The sequence below is a fragment of the Podarcis tiliguerta genome, assembly GCF_965153285.1.
Source record: "Podarcis tiliguerta genome assembly, chromosome: Z".
Classification (NCBI taxonomy): Eukaryota; Metazoa; Chordata; class Lepidosauria; order Squamata; family Lacertidae; genus Podarcis; species Podarcis tiliguerta.
The window spans coordinates 33,182,416-33,210,384 of NC_139553.1; the positions used below are offsets into that span (position 1 = coordinate 33,182,416).

General features: G+C 48.0%; 2 protein-coding genes across 2 annotated transcripts in view; both read right to left on the reverse strand.

The window, feature by feature from the left end:
• Positions 1–27,969, reverse strand: part of LOC310669890 (tigger transposable element-derived protein 1-like) — a 406,885-nt gene that overhangs the window by 123,605 nt on the left and 255,311 nt on the right. The window lies entirely within an intron of this gene.
• TNMD (tenomodulin) lies at positions 9,537–27,139 on the reverse strand. The gene is made up of 7 exons (XM_083424358.1): positions 26,235–27,139; positions 25,936–26,070; positions 15,419–15,559; positions 14,197–14,298; positions 12,824–12,977; positions 12,094–12,284; positions 9,537–10,721 (listed from the first exon to the last, which is right to left on the reverse strand). The coding sequence occupies exons 1-7, from the start codon at positions 26,280–26,282 to the stop codon at positions 10,512–10,514; spliced, it is 981 nt and encodes a 326-aa protein (XP_083280484.1). The 5' UTR covers positions 26,283–27,139; the 3' UTR covers positions 9,537–10,511.

A 27,969-nucleotide genomic window follows, 5' to 3' on the forward strand; every position in this document is an offset into this window, starting at 1 on the left:
AAAATCTATAAGAGAGCTTCCTTCCATTGACCTTGGAAGGCATTATCCAATAATGAAAGTAGAAACAAAGCCAGAGCAGATATTTTAATATTTGCCTCCTCTCACCGGTCATGTTCTTTACATGTTAACTAAAAGTAAACAATAGATGAAGCTAAACACAGAATAACATATCAAAATAAGGCTTAACTTGGTAGCAATTAAGCTAATGGAGAATTAGTAATAATAATAAAAAATGGCTAAACCTGAGCAGCTAGGTAGCGCCAGTAATCTGAGGTCTGTGAAGAACCAAGAGTAAAACAGCACCTTAAAACAACTTTTGTTGTGCAATAAGCTTCCTTGCTTAGCCTTCAAGGGGAGTCACAGGAAATAAAATAATAATACAGTCATGTATTATTGCATCTCTTGCACCTCTACAACGAGCCATGGGGGCAAATAAAATAATAATACAGTCATACCTCGGGATGAATACACTTCAAGTTAAGCATTTTTGGGTTGCGCTCCACGGCGACCTGGAAGTAACAGAGCGCGTTACTTCCGGGTTTCGCCACTCACGCATGCGCAGACGCTCAAAATGCCGTCACGCAGTGAAACATGACCTGCGCAGTCGCGTGTTATGTTCGCATCCAGAGGTACCACTGTAATAATAAATCTCTTTTCTTATATCTCTGCTGGAAATTCAGATAAACTTTGTGTAGCACCCACACACACCTTGATAGTGACTGGATTCAACTAAAATGCATCTCCTAAGGTTGCAAGCAGACAAGTTTCCAAAAAGATAAAAAGAAGCTTCTCAATTGCACTATTACCCACCCACCCCTTTAAAAAAGTAATAGTAAAATGGGCAGCCCTGTAGGTTAAGAAATAAGAGATGCAGAGACACCTTCCACATGATGGAGGGCTGCATATCTGATGCCCCATCTCTAAAGGGATGCATGGCCTTGATACTATCCTGCAGAAAGACATCCTTTTTCATTTATGTTCCAATGACTGAAAACATTATGAAAGAGCTAGTTTGGCATGTCCCCACAGGAGCTAATTCCAGTTCACGTGTGTCAGGGCTGGCTCCGGGTCCCAGCTCACCAAGGACCAACGCTAGCCGATAGTACAGTATCAAAGTCTTTATTGAAGAATAGTCTCCATTTACAAGTCTCAGCGTCCCAGCCCTACGTCTGGACTTTAGACCGGCGAAGCTCTGTCTGGATCTCCACCCCCCGTGCACCAGTTCAAGACTCTAATCTTACTCCACCTCTTCCTTCTCTCTCTCTTCCTCTGGGTCTTACTACCCCCCGGGGTCTCATTCCTCCTGGACTCTTCCGACGCGGAGCTAGACCCCTCTGACTCCTCCCCCTCTCTTCGGCGGGCTTTAGGACCTGGCTCCTTACCCGGGCTGCCCACCTTGCCGCCCTCCTGTACATTTGAACTTGGCGCGCGCGCGCGTTTTACTTTCCGGATGACCGTTTCCTCGCTCCCTGACGAGGGTGTGGCCACTCCTGCCTCACGTTCTCCCTCTGCCTGCGCGCTCCCTGATCCCGATGCCTTAGACTCCTCCCCCCTACTGCACTTTGGGGGGGACGCTGGTCCGGATTTCCAGCTGCTACTCTCTGAGTCCCCTTCTTCCCGAGGTGTCCCCCTGGGCACTCCCCTTGCCCTGACCATGGGGGCCCCTTTCTGTGAATCCTCCGAGTCACTGGAGAGACTCAGAGATCTTGGACTACTGTCGCCGCTGACATTTCCTTCCGACTCCTCCCCCTCGCTCTCTGTTTCTTCCCTCTCCAGTGACTCTGCTCCTGAACCCCTGACATCCATCCCCCCCTCGAAGCCCCCCCTTCCCCCCTCCCCTTCCTCCGGCGGGGGTGCTGGGTGCTCCGTCGTTGTGGGGGTGAATGGTGGATACAGTTCGTCCCCCGTGGCGTGCATCCAGTTAGAGAAATCCGGCTCGTCCTCCATGTCTTCGCCGACCTCGTTCTCCTCTGCTTCCATCTCCGTGCCGCCATGCTCGAACCCAACGTCCTCCCCCATCACGTCCATGTCCCTCTCACCCTCGTTCCCCTCTGGGTCCGTTGCCTGCCAAGGGCCCCTCAGCCACCTCTCCTCTCCTCGATTGTCCCACCAAAACGAGCGGTCTGAGGCAAACCCCGAGGGCGAGCCCTCCGGTGAACGTGTGTCTAATGGTGGTTCTTCGTCCGAGGTGAATCCCTGGAACGTGCTGGTAGAAAGCGTGGGTGTGAAAAGCCAGTCGTCGAAATACTCGGCTGGCATGGGCCTGTGTGGGAACAAGGCATGAAACTCCTCTTTGAGGAGAGGCTCGTCCAGGGCATAGTCCGGCACCCAACTGTTGGCGCTGGCCGGGGTACCTTCCCTTGCGAGAAAATATTCTACTCCCTCTTCCCCCCATCTCGAGTCCAAAATCTCTGTGACCTGGTTGATGGGTTCCCTTCTTGGCGACTCCCTCCTTGGGGGGATCTCCTTATACTGGTCTGGTGCCGTGCCCTGCGCCTGAAATCGGTGAGGTGCTTTGTAGGGCGTGAGCACCGACCTATGGAATACTGGGTGCATTCTGGATCCTTCCGGAAGTGTCAACCGGAAGGCCACCGGATTGATCTGTGCCTCAACTAGGTAAGGTCCTAGCTGCTTATGTCCGAGTTTCTTCTTAGCTAAGGATCTGGTCGGCACTGCGTGGGCCGCTAACCACACCCAGTCTCCCACCTGTATGTCTTCACCAACCCTCCTGTGCTTGTCAGCCTGCAGTTTGTATGCGTGCTTTGCCAGCTCTAACTGCCTCCTAAGCTGCTCGTGGACTTCCTGCAATTCCGCCGCCAAGACTTCCGCTGCCTGTGGCTCCCCCTCCCCCAGTCTCTCTAATCCCGGGAAGGTTCTGGGATGCCTCCCGTTGTTGGCAAAGAACGGCGTCACCCCTGTGGACACGTGCTTCGTGTTGTTGTAAGCGAACTCAGCGAGCGGCAGGTAGTCCACCCATGTCGTCGGCTGTTGATTTGCGTAGCATCTCAGGTACTGCTGCATGACGGCGTTGACGCGTTCCGCTTGTCCGTTGGTCTGCGGGTGTCTCGCCGACGCTAGGTTGATCTTGACGTTCAGGAAACCCATCAGCTTCTGCCAGAAGCTCGAAATGAACTGGCGCCCCCTGTCGGACAAGATAGACCGTGGCAGTCCATGCACTCTGAAGACGTGGTCTATGAACAGTTTGGCGGTCTGTTCTGCCGTGGCGACCTTCGCGCACGGAATGAAGTGGGCCATTTTAGTGAACATGTCCACCACCACTAGCACTGCCGTTTTACCCCTTGAGCTGGGTAAATCCGTGACAAATTCCAGGGCCACCCTCTCCCACGGTTCGCTCGGAGTCTGCAGCGGTTCGAGCAGTCCCGCCGGAGGTTTGTGGACTGACTTGGCCCTTTGGCAGGTGTCGCACCTCGAGACGTACTCCGCGACTTCCCCCCGCATCTTGGGCCACCAAAAATCTCTGGCAACGAGTTCTGCCGTCTTCTCCTTGCCAAAGTGCCCGGCGGTGGGTGCGTCGTGTAACTGCTGCAGTACTTTCGCCCGGAGGTCGTCTCCCGGTACGTAGAGGGCCCCTCTGCGGATGAGCAATCCGTCTCGTACTTGGAACTCGTCGTCCTTCACCGTGCCCTTGTGCACCTCCTCCATCTTGGCTTGTGCAAAGGGGTCCCTCTGCAGTGCTCGACGGACCGCCTCCAAGTCCACGGTTGCTGCAGCGCACGCCCACGCTTTCGGAGCGAAAATGTGCTTGGCCGCTGCTGGTGCCGCCTCTTCGAGGTATTGCGGCTTCCTGGACAGTGCATCCGCCATGATGTTGTTGTCGCCTGGGATGTATTCTATCCTGAAGTCGAAATCCGCGAAAAATTCCGCCCATCTGATGTGCCGCTGGTTTAGGAATCTTGCCGTGCGCCAGTACTCCAGGTTCTTATGATCCGTGCGGACCTGCACGGTGTGCTTGGCCCCGACGAGGAAGTGTCGCCACGCCTTGAATGCTGCATGAATGGCCAGCAACTCCCTGTCCCAGATGGTGTAGTTTTGCTCCGACTTGCTGAGCTTCCTAGAGTAGAAGGCACACGGTCTCCAGTCCCCATGCGGGTCCTCCTGCAACAGTACGGCGCCCACGGCTCTGTCTGAGGCGTCTGTTTCAACCCTCATCGGTTTGCTGGGATTCACATGCAGTAGCTGCCCTTCGGACGAGAAGAGACGCTTAAGGTTCTGAAAGGACTGCTCCGCTTGCTCCGTCCAGATGAACTTCTTCTTCTTAGAGCTGAGCGTGTCAGTAATGGCCGCCGTCTGCATCGCGAACCCCTTGATGAACTTGCGGTAAAAGTTGGCGAACCCCACAAACCGCTGGACCTCCTTCCGATTGCGCGGGCTCTTCCAGTCCAACACTGCGCGAACCTTGGCGCTGTCCATGGCAAGCCCCTTGTCCGACAGCTTGTAGCCCAGGAAATCCACCTCCGTCCTGTCGAACTGGCACTTCTCCAGCTTGGCATACAGCCGATGCTCCTGCAGTCTCTGCAGAACTTCCTTGACGTCACCTTCGTGGGCCTCCTCAGATTCTGAGAATATCAGGATGTCGTCCAAGAAGCAGACGCATGTCTTGTAGAGGAGACCCGCCAGGACGTGATGCATGAAAGCTTGAAAACAGTGGGCGCCATTTTGTAAACCGAAGGGCATAACTCTGTATTCATATGTGCCCAGGGGCGTGAACATGGCAGTCTTCCACTCGTCTCCTTCCCGTATGCGAATCAGGTTGTACGCCCCTCGCAGATCCAACTTTGTAAAAACGCGTCCTTTCCTCGCCGTCGCCAGCAGGTCATCTATCTTGGGCATGGGAAAGGCCGCGGGCTTGGTTCTGGAATTTAAAATTCTGAAGTCTACCACAAGTCTTTTTTGGGGCGTGTCCCTCTTCTTCACAAAGAATACAGGACTGCCCCCCGCTGCCTTCGACTCCCGGATGAAACCGCGCTTCAAGTTGAGGTCTATGAACTCCTTGAGCTCCTGCAGCTCATCCTCAGACATGGAATACAGTTTCCCGGCTGGCAGCGTCGCTCCTGGCAGGAGGTCAATCTTGCAGTCATAGGGCCTGTGGGGGGGCAGCTTGTCCGCTTCCTTCTCGCAGAAAACCTCCAAAAACGCTGCATACTTGCGAGGCACTGCTTGCAGCGTGCCTAATTGTAGCTGCGGGTCGTCCCCTCCTTCTTCCGGGCTAGGAAGGATGCAATGTTCCGCGCAATAGGAGGAGCCGAAGGTCAGTTGGCGTTGGTACCACGCCAATGCTGGGCTGTGCCTGTGCAGCCAACTCATGCCGAGGACTACAGGCGTGTCCGACAGGTGTGTGACATTAAAGCTGATGACTTCTCGGTGATTTCCAATCCGCATCACCATTGGTTGCGTTTGTTGCACCACCTGCCCCCCTAACAAGTCTCTGCCATCCACCGTGACAACGTTCAGGGGCAGCGTGGCTGGTAGCAGTGGTATATTGTGCTGCTGAATGAATTCCAGTCCTATAAAGTCAGCGTTGCTGCCGGAGTCAATGGTGATCGGCACCTCCAGAGTGCGTCCATTGGGCAGTTGGAGAGACGCTGTAAGCTGCACCACTGGTTTGGGTGGGAGGGGGTCTGTGGGTTGCAAAAGTGCTGGGGATTGTTTCATTGACTTGTCTGACTGGACCCCAGTGCCTCTTCCTCCAGCCAGACTCCGTCGTTTAACTGTTGCTGCGTTTTCAATTGAGCTGCTTCAGCGACTGTTGCGGAGGCTGCAGTGTGCTTGTGGAGCCTCTGGGGACACTCTTTCGCCATGTGTTGAGCACTGTCGCAGATGTAGCACTTCCTGTTCCCTCTAGGAGGCTTCGTTTTGGCTGCTCCCGGTGTTAGGGCTCTGTTAGCTGACTGAGCCCTGGCACCTCCTATCTCCATCGGCTCTTCTCCCCCTCCCTGCGAGGGTGTGGAGTGCGCACGCGCTGCTTCTCTGGGAAAGAAGGGAGGTGCTCTGGCTGGTGCCCTTCCCCAACGCCCTTCTTCCCTGTTGCAAGGACGTTCTTCCAGATGCACCCCGATCTCCAGAGCCCTCTGGACTACCTGCTGGGTGCTCCTTGGTCTCTCCCCTCTTCCAATCTCCGCTTTTACATCCGCATTCAACCCCTCCCAAAAGAGGTCTCTGACTGGCGCAGAATCTTTTTCCCACCCCAGGGCATGAACCAGTCCGAAAAATCGAGTATGGTACTGCCGCACGCTGGCTTTGCCTTGTTTAAGTCCATGTATGTCCCTCCTGGCAATATCGACGTCTACCTTTGATAAAAAGCATGAGTCCATTGCTTTAATAAAAGCCTTCGCATCTTGGAGCGCTGGATCATTGTCCCTCCATAGATTCCGCAGCCACGTTTTGGCTTCCCCATGCAAATGGGACAAGATAAACCCCACTCTCTCTCTCTCATCTCTAAAGTCTTTGTCAAGTAAATCCAGCGCAAACAGCAGGTCTGCTCTGAAGTTGGGGTACTGCTGCAAACTCCCGTCGAAATGCGATACAAGGCTTCCTCCCCTTCTCCCCAAACCTATGCCTTCTGCCTTGGCTCCCGTTTGCCCCTCTTTGGAAAGCACGTCCAACCTGGCCTGGAGATCCCGGCAGGAGGTAACCATCTCCTCCTCTCTCTTCCTGGATGCAATTACCTCAGTGCTGAGTTGTGTCACCGCTTCTTGCAGGGCTTTTATCTTCTCTTCCGTCGTCATCTTGCCTGAGTTTTGTGAGCTCTGTAAGCACCCCTCCTCTGTCCTCGCTGCGCCGACTCACGTGGCGAGGTTCTTGGTGCCAAAACTTTAAAATTGGAGACAGAGCTTACTGTCAGGGCTGGCTCCGGGTCCCAGCTCACCAAGGACCAACGCTAGCCGATAGTACAGTATCAAAGTCTTTATTGAAGAATAGTCTCCATTTACAAGTCTCAGCGTCCCAGCCCTACGTCTGGACTTTAGACCGGCGAAGCTCTGTCTGGATCTCCACCCCCCGTGCACCAGTTCAAGACTCTAATCTTACTCCACCTCTTCCTTCTCTCTCTCTTCCTCTGGGTCTTACTACCCCCCGGGGTCTCATTCCTCCTGGACTCTTCCGACGCGGAGCTAGACCCCTCTGACTCCTCCCCCTCTCTTCGGCGGGCTTTAGGACCTGGCTCCTTACCCGGGCTGCCCACCTTGCCGCCCTCCTGTACATTTGAACTTGGCGCGCGCGCGCGTTTTACTTTCCGGATGACCGTTTCCTCGCTCCCTGACGAGGGTGTGGCCACTCCTGCCTCACGTTCTCCCTCTGCCTGCGCGCTCCCTGATCCCGATGCCTTAGACTCCTCCCCCCTACTGCACTTTGGGGGGGACGCTGGTCCGGATTTCCAGCTGCTACTCTCTGAGTCCCCTTCTTCCCGAGGTGTCCCCCTGGGCACTCCCCTTGCCCTGACCATGGGGGCCCCTTTCTGTGAATCCTCCGAGTCACTGGAGAGACTCAGAGATCTTGGACTACTGTCGCCGCTGACATTTCCTTCCGACTCCTCCCCCTCGCTCTCTGTTTCTTCCCTCTCCAGTGACTCTGCTCCTGAACCCCTGACAACGTGTGTCCAGTTCACAGTTCAAACTCATCCAAATGATCCTCAGCAACATTTCTTCAACATTCGGAATATTAGAAGCTGCTATGCTGAAGTGTAAGATATACTCAAGAAGACTGAGAAAACATAAAAGCACACACATGGTGGAATGTGAATGGCTTAATTGCCCCCCCCCCGCCAACGACAATTATAGTCTTTAAGCTCAAAGGCCCAAAGATTCTAAAGTGTAAGAGGAGATGAACTGGAAAGTGAAGTTTCATTGGGAAACAAATTTAGTTTACTTGGCAGTTATGAGAACTACATTCAGGTGCAGTCGAGAAATCTTGGACTAATTTGGTGAACTTTGTTAAACTGGATTAGTTCATTCCAAGTTCTGGACTGTACTGCAACAAGGAACTTGTGGGAGGATTGAGCCAAAGCTATAATGTGGTTGGGCTTGCTTTGCTTCTGAAATTATATCTGAAGAGCTGTCACGTGGCACAAGCTTGTTTACTGCTGCCCCCAAAGGGCAGGACTCGAACCAGTGGATTCAAATGACAAGAAAGCGGAAGAACTTTTTGGCAACAAGAGTTGTTTGACAGTGAGACTGTGGTGGACTCTCCTTCCCTGGAGCTTTTAAAGCAGTTTGGATGGCCATCTGTCAGGGACTATTTAGCTGTCATACCTGCATTCCAGGAATTGGACTAGATGACTCCTTGGGTGCTTCCCAACTCTCTAATTGTATGATTCTATAATTTAGATATAGACAAGAAATTTCTTTCAAAGGACTGCCCTCGTGTGGCTGTTTAGCAGGCTGCTAGAGTGGAAAATGATTGTGTTTTCTACTTCATGAAGCCACAGCATGGGACTCTAGCTAAGTGAGAGGCTGGGAAAACTGGAGTGGGTCTAAGTAATTGTGGTTGGTTTTTTACTTATTTATTTAAAAAAATACGTGTAAAATTTTGCAACCAGTCAGAAAAGAGTTCTGCTCTAGGGTTTGGGGCATCCAGCTGTGGCACCTTAGGGTGGCTTTGGCTGTGCTGTCCTAGCACAGTTACACCAGTCACTTTGGCAATCAGCTGGGAGAAAAGAGTTGGAACATGAATGTGTGCAGGGAAGTTAGTGTGTAGATGCACATAGGCTGTGCATCTACAAAGCTGCCTTCAGACGAGACAACTTTGCAGCCTAAGCAAAAGAAGTAGTCACTGGATTGGTTCAACCTGTTGCCAATAAACACTGTACAGGATGCTGATTGGTATGTGCGCAAGAGGTTTCTGGTGGGCGGGGTTTCTGGTGTGGGAAGAGAAGAATGTTAGCCTCCGCACAGCAAAATAAAATAAGGGAAACAGCAATTCCAAAACTAAACCACTCCAAAGGCTCTGAAAAAACCTTCTTTGCTGAAGCACTCAGGGAAATGTGTAAATATCATCACTCTTCAAGCAAAGCAACAGTCATTTACTGTCTCCTACAGGAAATAGGAAATGATCATTTTCTCTGAACACAGAAATCTGTCTTACAGGAGACTCAGAGTATCTGCCCACTTCAGGGATGGAGTGTTGGGACTCCATCTCCCATGATGCTCACCCATGGAGGCCAGGCCACCTGGGACTGATGGGAGCTGGAGTGCAGTAACATCTGCAAGGCAACAGGTTCCCTAACCTGGTCTACTCTCACTGGATCCCCAGAATGTTGGGCAGAATCAGTGGCTTGTCTCCAACTCAATCCTACTCAGAGTAAACCCACTGAAATTAATGGCCCTAAGTTAGCCTATGTTAGCGTGAGTAGAACTGACATCAGATACAACCCAGAATCCTGCTATGTAATTATATATTTTTTAAAAAGCTGGATGTGGCAAGTACAGTTACGCAGCTCCAATGATGGTGATTATACGGTAGACCCACAATTTACGCACATTTAATTTGTGCGCATTTAGCTTTATGCAATTAAAAAAAATAAAATGCAATGCAAAGGGGACGGGCATCCGGGGGTGGGGTGTGTGTGGAAACCTTGGCAATCCCACCCACCGTTGCACCCAATAGGTCTTGACCAGGGGTCGGCAAACTTTTTCAGCAGTGGGCCGGTCCACTGCCCCTCAGACCTTGTGTGGGGGGGGGGGCTGGACTATATTTTGAAAAATATAGTCCATTTAATTTAATAAATGAATGAATGAATTCCTATGCCCCACAAATAACCCGGATTTTAAATAAAAGCACACATTCTACTCATGTAAAAACACCAGGCAGGCCCTACAAATAACCCAGAGGTGCATTTTAAATAAAAGGGCACATTCTGCTCATGTAAAAACACGCCTTAGTTTGCCTACCCATGGTCTTGACTATTTTAAATTTTGGCTTTATGCACTAACCCCCATGTAAGTTCACTGGAAACAAACTGGCAACAATACATTTTCAGAAGTACTTCAATAAATGGGTTTCTTTACACATTTTGAAGCCCCCCACCCCCTTCCACACACACACACCACACACAAGCTACCCAAGCTGCTCCTTGATGTCCGACCAGCAAAGTTGGGACATTTTGTGGTGGTCTTTTGATAATGGGCTTTACCAATCCCCACTGGTCTCAGGGTGGCAGAGGTGCCTACTCAACTGCAGTAATAGCAACTAGAGCAGTGTTTCCCAAACTCCCCACCCACCCCCATAAACAACTTTGAAAATTATTGTGGACACCCTAATCATTCTTCTGCCTGTTGCAGCAATTGTGTTGCATGATGCAAATGCTGTATGATTTTTAATTCTATTTTTACAGTCATGCCATGGACTACCTGGATGAAGCTCTTGGACAATAGTTTGGGGACCCCTGAACTGGATAGAGTGTTGGTAGTACACAAGTGCGCCCCGTAGGGAATTCCCTGGGCAGCGCTTGGACACTGCAGTATATCAGGAGCTATCTGTTGCGGGGCTGGGTATGTTTACACTCGCCCCAACATCCGCGCTACCCACCAGTTGCACGGCATGATTACACGGCAGATGACCCTCCCTCCTTGGTAACAGTAAGGGTAGGGGTAATAGCCTAGGAGAGGCTCACACACCCTCTGGCAGTATCGATGGGCACGGCGGCACTGGGCACAGCAGTATCCTCTCTCGTCCCACAGGGGATGGAACTCCAGTCCATTCTGCGACTGAAAGGGGAAAACAAGGAGGGGGAAAAGGCAGGAAATCAATCTCATTTGTACAGAAGGAAGAAAGGGCAGACATATCTGGGAAGGGGCCATCGTTCCGTGCCTCATTTCTCCAATCTTAAATTCAGTTTTTTCATATTTCCACATCTGTTTGCAATCTTTTTTAAAGGCCAAATGAAAACCCATCCCCAATACATACCACATTTTTACTGTTATTTTTGCTAACATATGCATTTCCATGCACACTTTACCCTAGTATACACATTTTTGTACACATTATGTGGCTGGAGATTTGAATTGCAACATTTGGAGGGATGAAAATTTCAGAGGGCTGTGCTTTGGTTCAGAAAGTGCCACTATGCAGGTCTGCCTTTAAATGCAAATTGAGTTTAATTTCTCCTCCACCCCTAACCCATAGCATTTAATGCCTTGTTTCTGGTAAAGCAGAGTGCACAGAGACCTATGCTGTGCGGCTGTATATAAATTTAATAAGTGAATAGAATAGCAACACCTGGAGTAACAAAGGTTCCCCATCCTTGAGTTGCTTCCTCAATGTTTCCTCCTCAAGAAGTTCAGTCCCAGAGCTCAGTGATGAAAATGGCTTGATCCCGAAGACTTATGTCAGGGATCACCAACATGACACCAACAAGCCCCATTGTGCTCACTAGTACTTCTTATGGCACCCTCAAATGGTCTCAGTAAACACCCCCTCAAAAATCCACAATGCACAAGGGACGGTTGGCCCTTCCTGCTCAGTTCCTGTTTGCACTGGCTCAGCCTCTCCTGTACTGAACGTGTCCTCATCATTGGATACAGGGATTAGACACCCACCCTTCTTTCCCTTCTGGATGGAAGAGAGGTGCAAAGAGCTTCCTTCTGTGACCAAGCTTTTGTGGCGGCTAATATTGGTGCCTTTTTTAAAAAAAATACCGTATTTTTCGCTCTATAAGATGCACCAGACCACAAGACGCACCTAGTTTTTGGAGGAGGAAAACAAGAAAAAAAATATTCTGAATCTCAGAAGCCAGAACAGCAAGAGGGATCGCTGCGCAGTGAAAGCAGCAATCCCTCTTGCTGTTCTGGCTTCTGGGATAGCTGCGCAGCCTGCATTCGCTCCATAAGATGCACACACATTTCCCCTTACTTTTTAGGAAGGAAAAAGTGAGTCTTATAGAGCAAACAATATGGTAATTGATGGTGATGAGATCATTGTGTTCCTGTCCCTTCCCTCTCATTTAGATGTGGCAGCCGTTTAGTGCTACTTCATGCCACGTGTTCCCCAAGCAGCCATTTTGTGACCACTGCCCACAGCACTATCTTAAAAGTCTAAATATGCTCATGGGCCTCAAAAGGTTGGCTACTCCTGACTTACATAATCATTCACAGGGAAATCCTCTTCTGTGAGCTGCCGGGCCTGACGTTTGGTACTTGGTCTTGCACCCTTAGCCAAGTGTTGCTCTTCCTTTTCCTCCTGATGTCTAGCCCAGTCTTGCTTGTCTCTCAGAATCGGATCGTCTTCCTCCTCCTCCTGACCTTCATTTTCAAAGTCAAGAAGTTCTGGCTCTAAGAGGCAGAGACAAACAAGTCACCATGAATTACTTTTCTGGTGGAAATTAAAGTGGTTTATGGCTTACCGCTGGAACCAGTTGTGTGCTAATTCATGCATAAGAGCACCTTGACAAACTGTCATTGACAGATCATACAGAACTGTGCTTAAATGGCAACTTATGTGTCTGGATTTTCACTTTAAAAAAACATATATATGGCAAACCTATTTTAATGCCTGTTCCAGAGAAAACCAGTGTCTGAACACCACCATTACAGGACTCTAGTATGCTAGCAACCATAAGATAGCTCTGTATTTCGGTGATGCCTCCTTTTCAAGTTGCAAAAGAGTCTTCTTTCCTCCCTGGAACACACGGAAGCTGATAAGGAAACACAGGTGAGCTTTGCACAGGGCAAAAACATGACCAACCATACTGCAGTTGATGTCAGTATGTCTGAATTCACTTTTACTGTGGACCAAAGAAGAGTGTCTTTATCTGCACTGGTAGGCTGCAGGTTCGTCAACATGCTACAAAGAGGAGAATAAGTGGCCTTACCTCTTAATAAGGTCGGGTGGATCCAATACACAGTCACGTTTTTGCAGAGCTCAAAGATCTTGGAACCTTTCAGGAAATCTTTATTTTCAATAGGCTTCTCCCCTGGAATCCAGACTACAGACTGCTCGAAATAGGTATCTGTAATTTCCTCATCCTGCGAGAAATTTTTAAAAAATGTATCTTTCTTCATTTGTTAACCTAGAGAAACAATTTCATAGAGCTGTATTTCCCATACATTTCATATCCGGGGCACTATTATTTTGGACTAAAACTGGAGGCACACCTCACTCTTTACTAAAAACAACAACCGTCATATTGGTGTTTTCTTGATTTGTGTCCAAGATACTTCATTGGTATCCTCCTTGCAGCTTTGCAGGTTGCTCGGATGAAGTTGCCACTCAGTGTTCCGCCTTCCACTTTGCCCAGACATAATGGACAGGAGAGGAAGCTGCCTGACTGAAATGCATATCTATATCCCACAGTGGGCGACTAGATCCCTCCAGGAAACCTTATAAATCCAATGTTTCCTACTTGGAGGCCCCATTGTTCCCACCACGGCTAAAAATGTAGCCTCTCTCCTAAAAGGAGGGCTTCTTTAATACACCATTCAGAATCAAACTGGTCCCATGAAGAAGGTCCCATATTCAGTCTTTGGAATCTCCTGAGAAAGCTAAGAAAGAACACTGCCTGAAACCCTGGAGAGATGCTGCCAATCAGGGACAACAAAAATAAGCTAGAATCAGGGGCCAGCAAGGTTTACCTTACCTGGGCTGGTTCACTCCAATGGAGAGCCCTCCATGGGCCGGATTGCATGTGCGCGTGAGCGCGCGAATCAGCGATTTCCAGTGTCTGTGCAGACACGATTTCCGGCGCCGTGGAAGCAAGTCCCCACGCTGCGCTATGCTGGTTTAGTGCAGCGTGTGGGGACTCACCAAGCGGGGGGCTTGGTTCGGGGGTGGCTCGGGGGCCAGTTAAACAACCTCCGTGGGCCACTTGTGGCCCATGGGCCTTAGGTTGCCGGCCCCTGAGCGAGATGGACCAATGCTCTGACTCAGTATAAGGCAGATTCCTCTGTTTCTATGCATCTTAACTGTTTTGACAAGCTGTGGAATTTGGGTTAAAATATTTCATTTAGCCCTTCAGTTCTGCCACTGGTTTAGCTGGACCAGTTTCATCTCTGGAACTAATTCCATCTGGACTGCTTTAATTAGGCCCCTGTTTGGCATTTAACATATGCTGTGAGTATATCTGCCTGGTCTGTGAGAAATTTAAAAGCTAATGGGATTACTCTCGGTCTGTACTTTCCATGCTGTTATAAATCTCTGGCTGTCCTGGGTCTTATTTAATTCAGGGAGTTATTCATTTTTGCATACTTCCAGCTCCTCCATGTCCACGTTGGATGTTTCAGGAATCCCTTTAATCTGGTTTCGGATGAAGCACTTCGGGTCTCCCACAAAAAAGATGCCTGTTATTCCCTAGTGGAGCAGGAAAAAAAAGTCTGGTGAAGAGAACTAAATACATAAAGTCCTGCAGTCATTGTATGGGTATAGTTTAATGCAGGGTAAGATACACCATTTCATATTTCAATAAGGTGGGCGCTGGATTTTATTGATGGGGCGAAAAGTCTAGGCAGCATATAAATACTGACCACAGTATGTGGTTCTTTCCCTGCAACGAATATATAAAAAACAAAAGCAATATGAAACAAACAATATTTTTATTGTGTGCTTTCTATGCTATGTTTTCATAGGGCAATAGCACATCCTGATGAGCACCTCCTTCCCCTGCTCCTGTCCCCCCCTTTGCAAACTTTCATTGCATAATGGCTAATATTCCTGAGCTAGAAGTCAGGAAGCCTTGGGTTCAAATCCCACTTATGCAGTAATCTCACTGGTTGGTTTGTCTGACAATCAATCAGATCTAGTCTGCCTCCCTCTTGCAATACTCAACTACTTTACAGGCTTATAGTTCACATGCAAAAGTTCAGTCTTGCAATGGTAAAGATGTGTCTCTAGAAAATATGTGAAGTGCTTTGGAAACTCCCAACGAGTACTCTATATAAATGCTTCGTTATTACTGCAAGTGGGACGTACAACAATGTGGTATTTTAGTCTCAGCCTGGGCAGGCTGCATCCTTGTATACTGGAGGAAGGGGAATTTAACAAAAACCTCATGGCACACATCTCTACAAGCTCTTCTTGGCTTGATCAGGTCAATTCTCTCCCCCCCTCGCCGCCCAATTCCTCAAGTTTCTCCCTCCCCCAACACCTCAACATTCTCTAAGTCCTAAAAGCTTATAAGTGGTTGTCAGGCTTTTATTTTTAAAAATCACACACTCTTGTATATGTACTTAATACACAGTGATTCTCCACTACCTTATTTTGGTTGGCACTCAATTCATGTGAGTTCACTATCAGTATACCATAGTCATTAAATCATGGGATGTTCATTGAACTGTTTATAACAATTGGCTTTCAGTGTGCAGACCCAGTGAGTTTTTTTAGAGGTGCATGTACACTTCAGGAATAACTCCACAATCTGTCCCTAAAAGGTTCCCCAGAAAGTGAAATTGGGGGCAGAAATGACAGCACATACATTTTTGAAGTCATGTATTTCCAGAACCTCCTTGTTGCCCTTTCCAGTTTGAAAGATCTCTGTCCTGGTTAGAGGGTCTATCTTCATCAGTATCTTCTGCTTCTCTCCTTCGCTGAAAAATGTGTGCTCCATGTCATAGATCTGTAATGACAAAGTGGGAAGAGGGAGGAGAAATGCAGAGGGAGTAGTGGCTGTGTTTCCCAAAGACCTAGGATGTCCTTTGCAAACAAGCGAACATTTCCTGCTAGCCAGCTTACTAGTCTGGTTCTTGAAATATCTCTGCCAATGTAACCTGTTACAAGCCCTCACTTAGTCCTCAGTGTTCAGATATTCCAGGGCAGGCAGAGATACCCAGTTTATTTTTCCTTTGGATGAGAGAAAACTGGAGCCTTAAAGTAAAGGTAAAGGTACCCCTGACCATTAGGTCCAGTCGCGGACGACTCTGAGGTTGTGGCGCTCATCTCGCTTTACAGGCCGAGGGAGCCAGCGTTTGTCTGCAGACAGCTTCCGGGTCATGTGGCCAACATGACCAAGCCGCTTCTGGTGAACCAGAGCAGCACATGGAAACGCCATTTACCTTCCTGCCGGAGCGGTACCTATTTATCTACTTGCACTTTGACATGCTTTTGAACTCTTAGGTGGGCAGGAGCTGGGACCAAGCAATGGGATCTCACCCCGTCGTGGGGATTCGAACTGCTGACCTTCTGATCGGCAAGGATACTCCATTGCAAAAGAGGGCAGGGTTTCTGCACCTTTAATAGTTGTGTAGAAAAGGGAGTTTCAGCAGACGTGACTTCCTATGCAAGCTGTACCTGCTGGGATTTTCTGCACAACTATTAAAGATGCTGGAACATAAGAAGGAACATAGGCCTTATACAAAGTCATTGGTCTATCTGCCTTGATGTTGTGTACAATGATTGGCAGTGGCTCTACAAGAATTTAGGCATGGGACATCCCAGCACTGCCAGGTATGGCAAGGAGATTGAATTTGGTATTGATGCTTTGCCTTGCCTTCTTTTGCACTTGGGCATCTAGTTATATCTTTGCAACAACAGCAAAAGCACCAACAATTCTATTTACAAATATATGAGGAGGACACCAATGGGAGAATAGTGGCTGCTTCTCCAAGGTCATAGTTCTATAGCATAGCACTGCACCTTGGGGAAAAGACATTGAGCCCATTGGGAGCAGGAGAAGATAGCAGCTTTGGGAGATGGAAGGTTTAAATGAGGGGAAACTGCATGTGGTGAAAGAGCCAAGACCACTTCTAAAGCCACTCTCAAAGAGGTAACGACGAATGGGCAGAATTGTCAATTTCAGTATCAGTTTCTCATTTTTCCAGTCTTAAATTCTGTTATCCACATTTCTGCATCAGTTTGTGGATTGGGAAAAAAATCCTCAAGAAAAATTACCAGTGTTTTCTTACTTGTTTCTTCCAATATGGCACTTTTTTGGTATGAAAATTTGACCAATGTACACATCTTTGCAATCCATTTCCCTCAATATAATGCGCAGTTGTATTTTGATTTTAATAAGTATGCATTTTTGTACATATTGTTTGGTTGGAGAACTACAACACCAAATTCAGCATGTTGCTGATGTTGAAGGATAATTGTGATTCGGTTTGCCTGTTGATTTGAAAAGTGCATTCAGGTGTGAACAAAGTTGAGTTTCTACCCCATCCGTACTGGCAACTACTGTTTCTCTCACAGAAAGTGCCAAGCACTCATCTCAGACACCAACCATGCAGGTGATTTGCCCGTTCATGTGGCATGACCATTACCACTGTAAGCGTGAAGGTTCTCTCGTGGGAAACCAGAAGTTATTTTGGACAAAACCATAGCAATAGTAACCTGAGCACATTAGGAAAATGGATTTTGCAGTATGGAAAGTTTAAGGTGAGGTCTTGGAAAGGAAGAACGTGCTAGGCACCCTCCAGGAACAAGCTGTGCTTCAGATTACTTGCAGTGGCATCTGAAGAAAATTTGGGAAAGGATCTTGAAATTCCAGTCTTTACACATGGAATCTGTGTTTTTTATTTTAATGACTTTGGCAGTGTCCACATCTGAAGCTATTTCTTAAAGAGAGAGAGAGACACCTCATGCAAAGTTCTAAATCAGTGGGTAGGATTAATGATGAGAAATGTCAAAGAGATTACAAGTCTCCTAAAATTGCCATTCCTCTGTAGTTAGCAAAAATCTCATTTATTATTTGTTTGTTCGTTTGTTAAATTTGCTTTCTACCTTTTCAATAAATGTCCTCTTATAATAAGGTTCAGATATTCTGGGGGAAAAAACCCTTGTGGTACTGTTTCATCTTTTTCCTACTTTATGCCACAATAAATTCATTTATGGTGTCAGTTTCCTCTAGAGGAGAGGGAGAGGGGGTGGGCTCTTGTGGTGTGTTTCTGTTTACAGATGTTCAGGTTGAGCAGGTTTTACTGGAGTTGGGGGGGGGGATCACCACATCCATAATGGCACCTGACCTGCCTTTACCCATCTCCCAAATTTTCTTGGGTCCCACATTTCCTCAAACTGTTTCCTTCTGGCTCCCCTTCTGCTGAGCCTCCATGAAAAATCTGGTTTATTTTATCTATTTCACAAAAATTATACATTGCTTGATTGCAAAAAACAAACAAGACCTCGAGGCAGTTTACAAAAAGAATAAAAAAGTAAAATGCCCAGTAACAAAAGTTCATAACGAATATTTAAGACATTCAAAAATAATTAAAATCAACGATAAGCTAAAAAAACACAACACAGAGTAAAACCTGCGTCAACATTCTACATGTCTAGGTAGGCTTGCCTCAACAAAAATGTTTTTAGCAGGTGCTGAGAAGAGTATGGTGAAGTCTCTAATTCTCATTCTGGCAGGTGGGTGTTGTGACTCTTATTCCAGATACTTGGAATAGCTCATTGTTCGTTCTCATCAATTGATCAGGCGCCACCAAGTCTGCAAGCGAGAGCCACTTTGCATTTCAGATTGCTCTGATTCATAGCAGCTCTTTCCGTTTGCGAACTGTTGTTGTTCACCTTCCGCACAAATATTGGAGGGAGAACGAAGCTACAGGGTATTAGGTAGGACTCTGGGCTCAGTTGTCCTACTATACCTGCAGCCCTTTCAAGACAGTACTGTCAAGTCACTTATTCCAGAATTTGCCAAGCACGCCCCTGCTGTTATTTGGCAGCCCTCCTGCTCGTTTTGCTGAGACATCTGTCCTCAAGCCCTACCTTTATGGTGCCACTGGCACCCTAAGTAAACTTGGAGTTAAAGATCAAAGGTCTGTGCTCTGTCAGCAGGCTAAGACGATGCTATGACAAACAGGGCAATGACAAACATGGGAGCGTATGGTCCCCAAAAGAGAGTCCAGGGCCTTTTCATGTACGCTTGCTTGTTGAAACAAGGATGGAAGTTGTTTTCTTTTCAAGATGTTTTGCTTCTTGTCTTTATTTGGGTTTGCAAAAATTGGCATTGCATTAGAAATCCAGCCCTGGTGCAAGTTTGTTTATCCTGGAAGTTGCTTCAGATGGCTGGACAAATAGTTGTTTCCTGATATCACAGGGACAGAAGGGAGTGAGAGGAGAGAGGTGCGTCGTAGTTATTTAAAACACCCTCATCCCTCTGTATCTGTGTGCATTTTTAAAATGCTGTAGGATGTATAATTATAGGATGCGGGTGGCGCTGTGGGTTAAAGCCTCAGTGCCTAGGGCTTGCCGATCGAAAGGTTGGCGGTTCGAATCCCCGCGGCGGGGTGCGCTCCCGCTGTTCGGTCCCAGCGCCTGCCAACCTAGCAGTTCGAAAGCACTCTCGGGTGCAAGTAGATAAATAGGGACCGCTTACTAGCGGGAAGGTAAACGGCGTTTCCCCAGAGCAGCGATGTCACGCTGGCCACGTGACCCGGAAGTGTCTTCGGACAGCGCTGGCCCCCGGCCTCTTTGAGTGAGATGGGCGCACAACCCTAGAGTCTGTCAAGACTGGCCCGTACGGGCAGGGGTACCTTTACCTTTACCTTTAGGATGTATAATTATTGGTGACATTACGCACATGTGGGATTGCTGATTAGTGCTGCTTAATGAGAGCTGCAGGGCTAGAATGCTATTGTGCCCGCCCACAACAATTAATTACAGTGCTTGAGGAGGGGGAGGGTGGCGAAGTCTTAAAACGCTGCTCTTTTGTTAAGTTCTGCCTCTGTGGAAAGAATTCGGTTGAGTTAGGTGACATTTGTTCAGCTTGTGTTTGTTTAATATCCTTTCCCAATAAATCCCAGTCCCGACCTTTAAAAAAAAAGGTTTGCTTGTCTGTGTCTTAGTATTCTCTCCCACTCCCCACATTTTGGCTCTAAGGTTTATTTAGCACTGTGTCTGCTATGCCTTGTGTGTGTCTTGTAAATACATTGTACAGTCTACTACATTATTACGTTTACAGTGGTACCTTGGGTTACATACGCTTCAGGTTACAGACTCCGCTAACCCAGAAATAGTACCTTGGGTTAAGAACTTTGCTTCAGGATGAGAACAGAAATCGTGCTCCAGCGGTGTGGCGGCAGCAGGAGGCACCATTAGCTAAAGTGGTGCTTCAGGTTAAGAACAGTTTCAGGTTAAGAACGGACCTCTGGAACGAATTAAGTTCTTAACCTGAGGTACCATTGTACAGTGCTTTTCTCACTGTTACTATTTCCGCTTGCTAAGCAGCCACCAACTAGCAAGCATGACTACAGCCTAGTTTCATAGCACATACTTTCATTATCTCATCATATCTAATAATTGTTGTTCGTGGCATCATAGAACTGTAGAGTTGGAAGGGACACGGGGGTCATCTAGTCCAACCCCCTGCAATGCAGGAATCATTTGCCCAATGTGGGACTCAAACTCAGGACCCTGTGGAAACCGATAGAGGCATTTGCCACTGACTTCAAGTGGGACATGTGCGTTGTGTGAAATCCTTGCGCTCTGGGAGGTGGCAGCAAGGCAGCGAGCAGCCGGGAAGAGGCAACAAAGGGACAGAGGAGGAGACAGAATGAGCTTGAGGCAGAGGCAAACCCGGCGTAGCGTTTCAGCCTTGGACTTGAGGACCTCGCCGCCCGTTCAGCCAGTCCCAGCACGCTGAGGTAAACCTGGCATGGCGTTTCAGCCTTGGACTTCGCGTTGGGTTCAGAAATGGCCGTGCAGGCCAGATTTAGGACCCTGGTGGGCTGGAACTGCCCACGCACCGTAGTTTGAGGACCCCTGCCTTAAAGTATTACCTTTCTTTCTTTTGAAAAAATACAACACATGGGGCTACCCCTCTAAAAATTGGCAGTGTTAGCTCCCTCTACAGGGGTATATCCTCCAACATTTCTCCAATGAAAATAGGGACATCCTAAGGAAACGCAGAACCTTCTGGGTTCAAATCAGAAACTGGAATGGCTTCTCTAAATCCCTGGAAAATAGAGCCATGTCCCCAGATTTTCATTCCCTGACATCAAAAGGCAAGGACGTTATGGCAGTTCTGGTTTTGTGATGAAAACCAATGGGATTTCCAGAGATCTGTATTTTCTGGATTGCAATTCGGATTCAGGGCACGTTGGATTGGGTCCAGATCAGTCCGGAATGAATCAAGACCAATCTTGAGTTAAAAATGCTATGTAAGAGGTTAATTTGATGGGGCCCTGCTGTCCCTGCCTCCTCTCTCCGCGTGGCAATAAAGGCTTGTTTGTGTGTAAGGTTTCATGTGAATGAAAGGGGGGGGGGTCATATAGCCTGGAATGTGTGATTGCAGGAGATACTTTATTCAGGTCTGGAGTTCCAAATGCCCCTAGCCTGGGCTGCAAGCCCATTACCTTGATGGAATAAAAAGATTGTAGGCAAAATTTGAGAATGTTTATGCAGGCTTGTTTATGCAAGCTTATTTCCCTGTTTCAGGATCCTGAAAGTATCTTCCAGGATTAATCAGAAGCAGAAGACGACCCTCCCCCTCAAAAAAAACCAGCCTCTCTCTGTCAATTTGCAGTAGACCCTAATAACTGGGCTCTCAGCTGAGCTCTAATATGTATCTGCTGCGTGGCAAAAGACTTTGGGGCTTTGATGTGTCTGGAATGAAAATGTCTTCTGCAGACCTAGCTTCTGAATAGCAGCTATTTATTGGAAGCAGATGTCGGACAATGAAGAAAGCAGCGGGCTGGCTGGCAGAAGCCTCCATTAAGAGCATTGTCAGAGTTGGGCTGCTTGCGAGATTGTGGCTAGCAAAGAAACTTCACTTGCCATCTCCTTAAGTATTTAAAAGTGAAGGCAGGGTGTGATTGCAGACAACTCCCAATTAACACAAAGGTTATGTCAGTGGTGTAGCGTGGGGGGTGCAGGGTGGGCCGGCCGCACCGGGCGCAACATCTGGGGGGGGCATGCTCGCACTCGCAGCTCTCTGCCCCTACCTGGCTCACTCACTCTCTCTCACTGCAGTGCTGGCTGTGCAAATCCGATCCGAGCCGCCGGGTCGCCGCCCACTGTGGAGGGGGGGTGCCAGGCATGTGGTGCGGTGCGTAGAGAGAGCGAGGGACTATCTGGGGGAGGGACAGTGCAGCGGGGGGTGCAAATTACTTGCCTTGCCCCGGGTGCTGACAATCCACGCTACGCCACTGGGTTATGTTCCAAGGCACCATTGAAAAAGCTGTGGTGGAACAGGGGCTTGCTCCATCCACTCCATGCATCAACCTGGTACAGTGGACGCGTGGGTTGCGAACGTGATCCATGCGGGAGGCATGTCCATGACCCGCAGCATCTGCAACCCGCAGCGCCGTGTCTGCGCATGCGCGGTTGTGATTTGGCACTTCTGTGCATGCACAAAGCGCAATCTAGCACTTCTGTGCATGTGCAAAGCACGATCTAGTGCTTCTATGCATGCGCGACCGCCAAAACCCAGAAGTAACCATTCCGGTACTTCTGGGTTTCGGTGCTTCTGTGACCTGAAAAAACGCAACCTGAAGCATTTGTAACCCGAGGTACGTCTGTATTGCAGTACTTCCAGAAAAAGCCTGCAAACATCTTGTGACATTTTTTGTGACATTTGCGGGTCATTTCTGGGTTTGGCGCAATGCACATGTGTGAGATCGTGCACGTATTGGACATGCCTAAAACGGTTGCTGCTGGTATACTAAAACAAAGGAACGCTACTTAAAGACCATTCTGGGATGCATCTGAGTGCGGGACTTGAGGATGACACTGTAAATAACCAAACAGTTACACTTGGCTTATTGCAGTCAACTCTCTATTTGCAAGCCCAGTGAAGATAGGAAGTTGCCTTATGTCGAATTAGACAGCTGTCCAGCTCAGTACTGTCAACATTGGTCATATCTGCACCCTACATTTAAAGCACACGGCTTCTCACTAAGAATCCTGGGGACTGTCATTTGCAAAGGCTGCTGGGACTTGTAGTTCTGCAAGGTATAAACCACAGTTCCCAGGATTATTTTGGGGAAAGCCACGTGCTTTCAATATATATGGTGTGGATGTGACTACTGACTGGCAGTTGGGTTTCCGGAAGAGGTTTCTCCAAGCCTGGCCTGGGGATGGCAGTGTAGTAGTGTTCCAGTTCATCTTGAACTCTGTACATGCCCTGGGACTGTGTGTGATTTGGCCTTGTGCTGAGTAATGAAATCTCTGTGTTTTTAGGATGACATGTCCATCTCAGCTTGGAGATAGCATCGTCCCTCCAGCTGAAAGGAGAGTGGGCAGTCTGTGGGTGTGTGAAAAATAGCAGCCAGCAGTGTGAAGAAAGAGGGGCTGTATTTTGTAATGTTTGTTTTTATTTGCCAAACTAAAACACAAAATCGTAAGTTTCCAGTGTGCTCTCTTGTCCAAAGTAAACCACAGCCAGGTAGTGCTGTTCTCGTTCTTGTTGCTTAAGGAAGCAGGATAGCGGTGGCTGGGAAGGTATACTTGAAGCCACAAAGGCCAGAAACTTTTTCAAAAGACAAGACAGTACAGACTTTTAGTACCATGCTGAATTAAGTGCCTATCAGAGAAGAGAAATCCATAAAATTCTAGGTGACAGTTGTCTGACCCCTTTGTCAACATACTTAAGGGATGCACTGAGGCTTGTGTGACTGTGGATTCTGCATCTTAATGTAATTTGGATTGCCAGGGTAAATTGAAACTATCACTGGAGCTGTTAGGTGAATATTCCAGCCTTTGCAAAGCCTCTTTAGCACCACACTTTGACACTGTGAGCCCCACTATGTTCCTCAGAGGTCCAAAGAAATGGCAGCGAATCACCATGGTTGGCAAAGATGCAGTTCCTGAGGAATAATAATGTGGTGGTGGTAGGTGGTGGCCTTTTGACATGCCTAGGAGCTTGAGCGTATGTTGTCCAATTCAAAGTACTGGTATTGACCTATAAATCCTTAAACGGCTCAGGACCACAATACCTCAAGGACCGCCTCTTTCCATATGAACCTACCGGGACCCTGTAGCCCTTCTTCATGTGCCCCCTCCATGAGAGTTCTGGAGGGTGGCAACATGAGAACGGGCCTTTTCTGTGGTGGCTCCCCGTTTTTGGAATGCTTTCCCCAGGGAGGCTCGCCAAGCACCTTCATTAGATATCTTTAAGCACTTTCTCTTCTCCCAGGCCTTTGGCTGCTTAGCATTCTATGTCGTTTTAAATGTGTTTTGTGGGAGTGGAGGGGGGCTTATTGCTGTGTTTTTGTTTGTATTATGTCTTTTGTGTTCTTATCTTGTATTTATATGTTGTGAACTGCCCTGTGATCTTTGGATGAAGGGCGGTCTACAAATTTTAAAAATAAATAACAGACAAAGAAAGAAATCACTCATAGCAAAATTAAATGTACTAATGGCACCACCCACGTGGAAGAAGCTTGGGGAAACCTCAGCATAGATTGCAGAAGGGTAATCCCTCCCACAAATGGACAGAGTGCTAGGGCTCTGCTTGCAGCTTTCCCACAGGCATTCTGGCTGGCCACTGTGAGAACAGGAGGCTGGACTAGAGGGGCCATTAGCCTAATCCAACAAGTTATTTTTAGGTTTATGCTCTTATGCCTGTTGCTTAAAGACCCCTGACAGTTAGGTCCAGTCATGGCCGACTCTGGGGTTGCGGCGCTCATCTCGCTTTATTGGCAGAGGGAGCCGGCGTACAGCTTCCGGGTCATGTGGCCAGCATGACTAAGCCGCTTCTGGCGAACCAGAGCAACACACAGAAACGCCATTTACCTTCCCGCCGGAGTGGTACCTATTTATCTACTTCCACTTTCACATGCTTTCGAATTGCTAGGTGGGCAGGAGCAGGGATCGAGCAACGGGAACTCACCCCGTCGCGAGGATTCGAACCGCCAACCTTCTGATCGGCAAGCCCTAGGCTCTGTGGTTTAACCCACAGTGCCACCCGCGCCCCCTATGCCTGTTGCTTAGGGTTGTCATAATACCAAAAGTGAAAATCCAGACAAAGCATTTCTAAAGCATTATTATTTTTTAATTGCGCTGCTTGCCATATGTCCAGGTTTTCCCGGACATTTTTCTGAGTCTGCAAAAACCCACCCAGACGCCTTTTTCAGAGCCCGATTCCCATACGTATGGCAGCCCTACCATTGCATTTGATGTCCAGTGATACATGAGATATAGAGATACCGTCCAGCTAACACAACTAATAGTTATTGATAATAAATTTATCCTCCATGCATTTGGCTAAACCTTTCACTTTGCCCCTCCACCCACACATTACGATGCAATCCCCTGATTTTCTCTGTCTTCAGGGTATGAATACACAACCCCCTAGTCAGAATGCCAGGTCTAAACCACAGCATCTAGGGCAAAAGGGGAAAGGAAGATTGTGTTTGCATCCACAACCCTATGCACGAGGGGGAAAGTCCTATGATAGTATGGCATCAGTTTATGGATGCTGTGTTTTTACATGCATGCATATTTTTTTTTTTATAAAAGGGCTGCAACTCATAGGCAAAGCACCCAGGTAAGGATGGAAAAGACCACTGTCCGAAACCTCAGAAAGTTGCTGTCAGCCAACAGTACTGGACCAGATGGAGCAGTGGTCTGATTTGGTATAGGGGAGCTTCCCATATAAGTATATGAATAAGCTCCAGCCCCGCCTCCCCAATGCCCTGCAAAATAGGTTAATAAAAGAAAATGCAGGTTTCCCCCATCTAGAGTCTTTTTTGGCTGCTTAATGCTGCAAGCACAGAGTAATCAGCTACCCTCAAGATTTGGCTCCCTCTCAAAGTGGTGGCATAGTGGGTTTTCCACCAGTTTCTGGCAAGCTAATGGAAACAACATGAAAGCATTTATTCACAAATTTATTATGTGACCGCTACTATGAAGGAGATGGAATGCCTCTGTGGAAAGGATCCCATTATTAAAAAGCAAAGCAGGGTAAGCACCTAAAACTTTGCGTAAAATCTACTTGAATAGTCTGTGTCCTTAAAATAATAACAAGAGAGGATATTTAGAAATACCAGGTAGATTTTAAATAAGTAATAAAATAAAATAAATATTAAATTCAATGCACAGAATGCAACTTACTTTTTTAGGTGGTGGATTCCAAAAATAATAGACCCCAAGAAATGTCAGGATGACAGACAGCACTAGGCTGCAAAGCAACACCCCACAGATCTTGTATCTTTTGCAGAGTTCTTTCGTAGCTTTAGGTGTTTGTGCCTAATAGATAGAAAAGGGGAAAGTTAGAGAAAAGTCGGTTGTCGAGGCAAGCTGTAATATGCTGGGCATGCATGCTTTGAAAGACAGAATGACAGATCTTAGCAAGTAATTGAAGGCATTCACTAACCCACCCTGTAAAAAGGATAACAAAGCAATCAACCTACATCTTGGACGTAGAATTCCTCAGAGATCTCCTGGGGATCTTTCGCCATGGTGTTTCCTCCCTCTGCGTGAAATTTCCTTCTGCATGCAGAGAGAGATGGAGAGACCTCTGGGGCTGAGGTGGAGCCACACGATGCTTTGCCTCACATGGGTGTGTCGGGGAGGAATAACTCCCTCTTTCCTGGCTCAGGGTGATCGTAGTAAATGGTGCTTTTTCCAGTGTGTGGAATCTCATAGGGTGGGAGCAATGGGAGTACACGAAGGCTGCGAGTTCCCATGCTGAGGCCGGCATAGGGTTAAGAGTGTATGTTGGGTGTATGTGAGTGTGTGTGGCTTGCGCATTGAAACTGAGACCACAGAGGCCATGCGTTGGCTTTCTCTCTGAACTGGAAATGCTTGCAAACGTACCCTTTATGCACCTGCTGAAAATAGGTAACATTTTGCTCCTCCCTTGGTGACCGCTAGTTTCTTTCCTGTGCTGACTGAAGTCACATCTACATACACCATGCTCATTTACAGCACATGGTTTCCCCCAAAAGAATCCTGGGAGCTGTAGTTTGTCCAAAAGAAGATGGCGCCTGATGCAAGTCTCCTTTGAGCCTCAGCAAAGTGAGTAGGAGCTTTTAAAAAATAATATGGGGAAAAGACACATTCCCGGAAAACAAGCTTATATCCCAGCCAGATAAGGACTCCAGGTGTAGCCGGACAGCATTTTAAACATCCTCCCTTCCTTTGAGGCTCTTCTAAAGCCCCTCTGAAATCCTGCTGAAGCCATCCAAAACTCCTTGAAGTTATCTAAAACTATTTGAGGCTAATTACAACGCTCCCGAGTTTCCTTCAAACAAAGCCCTCAAATATACGGATGAGACAAAGTCACCCAAATCACAGAGCTACAATTCCCTCCCAGAGCTACAATCCCTCCCAGAGGTACAATTTGTAGCGCCCTTAACAAACTCCCAGGATTCTTTGGAGGAATGTCAGAACACAAGTAAGAAAGAAGATAACCTAAGCTGAGAAGGAGTGAGACAGGGCCTTCCCTGATGCTGTTGGACTCCAACGCCCATCAGCCTCAGCCAGCCAGGCCAATGGTCGAGGATGATGGGAGTTGCAGTCCAACAACATCTGAAGGGCCACACAGGTTCCTTGGTTATTTTCCTCTTTATTATTTGTGTTCTGCAATTGTCTGAATATTTTTCTTTTTCTGCAAGCCTTTAACTATGTTGATGTTTGAATTAGGAGTTGTTGCTTTGCCATTCCGAGTTCTTCTATCCTGTATGATCTAGCTGAGGTTCCTGCATTGCAGGGGGTTGGATTAGATGACCCTTGGGGTTCCCTTCCAAATCTAAGGTAAAGGTAAAGGTACCCCTGCCCGTACGGGCCAGTCTTGCCAGACTCTAGGGTTGTGCGCTCATCTCACACTATAGGCCGGGAGCCAGCCCTGTCCGCAGACACTTCCGGGTCACGTGGCCAGCGTGACATTGCTGCTCTGGCGAACCAGCGCAGCACACGGAAACGCCGTTTACCTTCCCGCTGGTAAGCGGTCCCTATTTATCTACTTGAACCCGGAGGTGCTTTCGAACTGCTAGGTTGGCAGGCGCTGGGACCGAACGACGGGAGCACACCCCGCCGCGGGGATTCAAACTGCTGACCATGCGATCGGCAAGTCCTAGGCGCTGAGGTTTTACCCACAGCGCCACCCGCGTCTACAGTTCTATAATTCCATGATTCTATTTTTAA